Raw genomic sequence first — 5,230 nt, forward strand, 5'->3', positions numbered from 1 at the left:
TTCAATATCCAATTTCATTATATGTGTACATAAATTCCTCTTAATCATATAACTATATTTTAAAACTATCAATCCTTTAACTTTGGAGCAGATAATTAATATCCATTTAGTCGGGAAATGGATAGTTATAGATACATATAATACTCAATCGCTTAACAATTCAAGCCCCAATTTCACACCTTTGGAGATCTACTCAAAATCCTCAAGAAATGGATAATCAGTGTAGCCGATTATGGGTTCGGGTGCGTAGAATGTCTCCCTGTCATACTTGTTGAGAGGAGCATTGAGCGCAAATCTTTTTGGAAGATCTGGGTTGGCTAAGAACCAACGTCCAAATGCAACAAGATCTGCACGGTCCTCAGCCACAGCATTGTTTCCGTCTTCTTTGACATAACCCCCAGCGGCTATGAATGTGCCATTGAAAGCCTTTCTCAAGGGCACGAGGCTGTGGGGACCCTCATACATTTCTCCAGCTGCTCTTATCCTTGGCTCAACCATGTGGCAATAGAGGACACCATATTTGTTTAAGGATTCAACCATGTAACGGCCCAGAGCTGTTGGATTGGAGTCTCCTGCCTGGGCATGATGGCCAAATGGAGAAAGCCTTATTCCAACCTTATCAGCTCCTATCTCATTAACAACCGCTTCTACTACTTCCAATGGGAACCTGCAACGGTTCTCTTGTGATCCACCATACTTGTCTGTTCGATCATTGACCTGGTCTTTCATGAACTGGTCAAGTAGATAGCCATGAGCTCCATGGATCTCAACTCCATCAAAACCTATATATTGGGTAAACAATATTATCATCAGTGCATCGAAGAAATTGACTAGAAAGTTAATTCATGATTAATTGTATTAGAGGATGAATTTACCAGCTTCCATAGCATTTCTTGCAGCAAGTCTAAAATCATTGACAACTCGAGGAATTTCATCTGTTGTTAGCCGCCTAGGAGCTGTGAACTCAGCAACATCAAAGCCATTGCTTCGGACTTGTGGCGTCAATGCCTTGTCTGTAGAAGATAATGGAGCTTGCCCATTTGGCTGGAATTCTGTAATGATCAGTAATAGGATAAATAGAATTAGAAAACATTATCTGTGTAGCAAATCAGTTTTGTCCTTCACATAATTTCAGCAACAAAATAGACCTAAAGAATTCCTTGTTCGTCTGAGCAGTATCCCAACAATTCAAGAACATACCTCTTTTTGAAACTCTTCCCACATGCCAAAGCTGACAAATAAAGATACTGCCTTTAGCATGAACGGCATCTACAATGGGCTTCCAGGCTTCAACTTGCTCTTTTGTCCATATACCCGGGGTATGTGCATAGCTGCATAGGTGGGGAAAACCAAATAATTAATCTTACATCTATCAAAACACAAGAAGGTAAAAGTATTTGCTGTAATTACCCTTGAGCAGTGTCGGAAACTCCAGTTGCTTCAGTTATGAGAAGCCCCCCTTTAGTGGCTCTCTGGGAGTAATACAAGATTGCATGGGGCTGAGGAACATTGTTCCAAGATCTCTGTCTAGTTAGTGGAGCCAGAACCACCCTGCAAAATGTTAGAGTGAAAGAAAAATTAGCCATGTTTAGAACTTGCAGACGAAGAAATCTAACATATTCATCTAAAGAATATGTTACAGGAGCAATGAACATGTACTACAGGAGCACCCTCAAGGCAGAATTCATGCTGTGTTTGGTTGTTGAGAAAAGGAAGGGAAAAGAAAGGAAATTGATGTTGTAAATATTAAAACGTTTTATTTCTCATAACCCAATTCACAAAAATTTTCCCTCAATGCAGCCAATACAAGTATACAGCCTCCCTCTTTCTTTCCCAGAAACCACTCTCAAAAACTTTCTTTTCCTTTCTTTTCTTGTCTGCTTTCTCATTTTCTGAATCAAGCACAAACCCAGATATTCTAACAACCCCCAACAAGTGGAAACAGAAGATATGAAAGAAAATGCAAGAAAATGAAGAGAGGAAGTGGAGAAATGTACCTATGAGAGAGCTGAAACTTGCCCATCTTGTATGGTGTGAGAAGGGGCTGCTCTCCTTGCACTTTTCCTTCCATTTCTGTCAGTTTCTCTCTCTCTGTTTTTTTTCTTCTCAAAAACTCAATGAACGAAAGAATCAAACTACGGAGAATGAAGTATGAAAAACAATATCCGAAGTGTGTTGAGACTTGAAAGTCCAATGTGTTGAAGCCTATTTATAGAGAAGAAGAAGAGAGAGGCTGCTTATATCTATATATTTGGCGGCGGCTGCTGCTACAGTTATATGAGTGGGACCACCATGGTAATCAAAGTTGAATGCTTTTTCTGCTGTCCAAATCCTTTGTTATGTCAACTCTGATTTCAGCACGAACTATTAAATAATCATTAATCCCTTAATAATCATTAAAAATAAAGGATTAATGAGCTGTTAAATAACATTTAAAATTTTACAAAAATATTAATTTCTTATCACATTTCTTTAAATTATGGTTTTTTTTTATCATACCTAAATGAATATGTCAAAATTATTTTTGATACATATTTTCCAATTAGTTAAGTTTCATAAACCATTTTATCTTCTAAAAATTAAAATTAAAATTAGAACGAAAAATTTAAAATATTATATTAATATAGTAATTTTTTTATTAAATATGAAATAATTTAATATATAATATAAATAAAACCCATCATAGAATCAATTTTCTTTTATCATAAATCTTTTCTAATAAAATTATTTAAATAAATAAAAATATAGAAAAACATATTTAACAACTAAAAAACATGAAAATTTGTATTTTTAGAATGCATATTTTAATTGTTTTCGGTTATTTCACTTATTTTTTTGTCGGAACGTCATTTATTGAAGTAATAAATAATAAAAGAAAATTAACCCACATAAGGTAAAACTAATTTTTATACCAAAGCAAAAAATGATAAGGAAAAAGGAAAAATTAATCCACAATGGCTAAAAAATAATAAAGAAAGTATAGGAACAAAATAAGAGAAGTTTGAAAAACATGAGGTCCCATTATGAGGTTGAATAATAATATATGTATTGTGTAAAGGTCCACTGGGTGCGGTCACTAATGATGAGAAGGCAATAATGTGATGTGTATATATGGACTGGCCACCTTCATTGACCATGGTGCACCCATGTCCAATCCGGAAGTCCCACACCTTCTCCCTTACATCGCTGCATCACCCGACCTTCTTTTTTAATCTTATTTCTTTTTAAGTTCTTTTATGATATAGTATAGAAAAGTAATGACCAATACAAAAAGAGATGTACAATTAACTTCAGATCTTAATTTTTTTACATTTTGGCATGGATAGGACAGATTAGAAGTTGTCTATTTGTTAAAAAAAAGTAAATTAAATTTATTTTTCTCATGTGTCATAAATTTATTAGAATTTTTTTCATACTTGAAAATGGAGACACACCCATTATTATTTTTTAAATAAATAAAATAAATAAGATTCTAAAAATTAAGAATTCACTAAGAATATATCAACCTTCTTGGCCAAAGTAATTACAATCTACTTAACCATGGTAATGGGTGGGTTTAGGACGGTGCATCCTAATCTTATTGTGTCTTATTTATACAAATTTATTTTCATTTTCATCATAATAAAAAGTTTAAACATGAGGCATAACAAGTTTGAGATTTTTTTTAATTTTTAATTTTTTCAAAATTTTTAATTATATTAAAAATAAATATATTTTATAAATAAATAAATATTATATATATTTTTTATACATTACTCTTTAGAGAAGTAAATTTTACATATTATTTTACATGTGCTAACATAGGAAAAAAAATTAACTAAAATTTAATTCTATTTATATCTTTTCAAGGTGAATTATAAATAGATATATAGAAAAAAAATTCATTCATCGTCATCTCAAAATTGACATTTTGGGAGCTTTCGATATAGAAAAACTCTTCTTTCATTGCATTTCCCTAAACACCTTTTGATTGGTGGAAGTAGTTTCATCAACACACGCTTCTCATACAAGAAGTCATTTTTAAATTGACCTTTTGATTGGTGGATATGGTTTCATCAACAATGTCAACGTCACCTCTCATACAACAACTCATTCAAATTTGTGGGGTTGATGGTTGATGGGTAATGAAGATGAAATGTTCTTTGGCTTCTACCATGAGTCAAAAGTCCTATCACTATATATCAACCTAATTTAAAAAATATTATGAACATATGGAGAGAGGTATATAGAAGTCAAAGTCCTTTATCTAAAATTCAAATTTGTTCGCTTGATTATTGATTAGATTAGAAAAATATAGCTTTTACCTTACAAGAGAAAACTTGATATAGAAATCTCATTCATCTTCCCTTGGTTTTATAAGAATATTTTCCTCTACCATAATGGAGATAATTATATATTATTTTAGAAAATATCCATTCTTCTTACCATAATTATTACCTTATAAGAGTATTTTCCTCTTCCTTTAAAAAACAAAAAAAAACCTCTAATTTTTCTTTTACTTTTAGGATATTTATTGATAAATCTCTGTTAAAAAGCTTGTTGCTTTTAAAAATGAAAAATAGTAAAACTCATGGTTTGTAATGACTCATTTCCTCTCATATAAATAGTGTTTGCTCTGAACTTAACACTTTAAAATATGTCTATAGTAAAGATTTTATATTTTCATAGTGAATGATTGTGATATCCTATATTGAATAAGAGAAAAAGTTTTATGATGTTATATATGTGACTCATCTTATTATGTGGATTCTTTTTAATATTATAGATATGTTTTAAAGTCATAAAGGTTCATTAAGTTCAAAGTGGATAATATCTACATAGTTGGGAGTGTTAGTGTATTATACATTATAGTTTGTGTATTGATAATTTTATTCTTTTTATTCTAATATAGGATCTTTCTAGATGATGACTTACTCTCTATTAAAGACTCAAGGTTATTGATTGATTAATCGAAATGTCACAGGTAAGTTTGGATATGTTTAGATAAAGGTAAATAAGAATTGAAAGGATAAGGGTTGTATAAGATATTTCAAATTATGCAAAAACGATTTCAAATTATGTTTCAATTTAGGCTTCATTCATTTATTTTTCTTTTTTTGAATTTGGTGAATATGAATTTCATAATCCGATAGCAAGTCTTTTAGTTAGTATGATATATTTTAAGTTTTATTGTATATTTGGTAGGCAATGATGTGTTTTTTGTCAATCTAAATGTTGATGAATGTTTGCT

At 31.3% G+C, this 5,230-nt stretch overlaps 1 protein-coding gene across 1 annotated transcript; it reads right to left on the reverse strand.

Moving 5' to 3' along the window:
• On the reverse strand, positions 1-2,151 carry LOC117907088 (putative 12-oxophytodienoate reductase 11). The gene is made up of 5 exons (XM_034820459.1): positions 1,998-2,151; positions 1,411-1,551; positions 1,201-1,331; positions 876-1,052; positions 1-782 (listed from the first exon to the last, which is right to left on the reverse strand). Exons 1-5 carry the CDS (start codon positions 2,069-2,071, stop codon positions 190-192), a joined length of 1,116 nt encoding a protein of 371 aa, XP_034676350.1. The 5' UTR covers positions 2,072-2,151; the 3' UTR covers positions 1-189.
• Positions 2,152-5,230: the final 3,079 nt, after the last annotated feature.

This window comes from Vitis riparia, chromosome 18, assembly GCF_004353265.1.
Source record: "Vitis riparia cultivar Riparia Gloire de Montpellier isolate 1030 chromosome 18, EGFV_Vit.rip_1.0, whole genome shotgun sequence".
In the NCBI taxonomy this organism is placed as follows: domain Eukaryota; kingdom Viridiplantae; phylum Streptophyta; class Magnoliopsida; order Vitales; family Vitaceae; genus Vitis; species Vitis riparia.

Bases quoted from the DNA above. Each gene is read 5' to 3' on its own strand.
- LOC117907088 (XM_034820459.1), bottom strand. From the start codon at position 2,071: ATGGAAGGAAAAGTGCAAGGAGAGCAGCCCCTTCTCACACCATACAAG. The intron at 1,552-1,997 runs GTACATTTCTCC...AACATTTTGCAG, and splicing joins AAGTTTCAGCTCTCTCATAG to GGTGGTTCTGGCTCCACTAA. The intron at 1,332-1,410 runs GTAATTACAGCA...CCACCTATGCAG, and splicing joins GTTTCCGACACTGCTCAAGG to CTATGCACATACCCCGGGTA.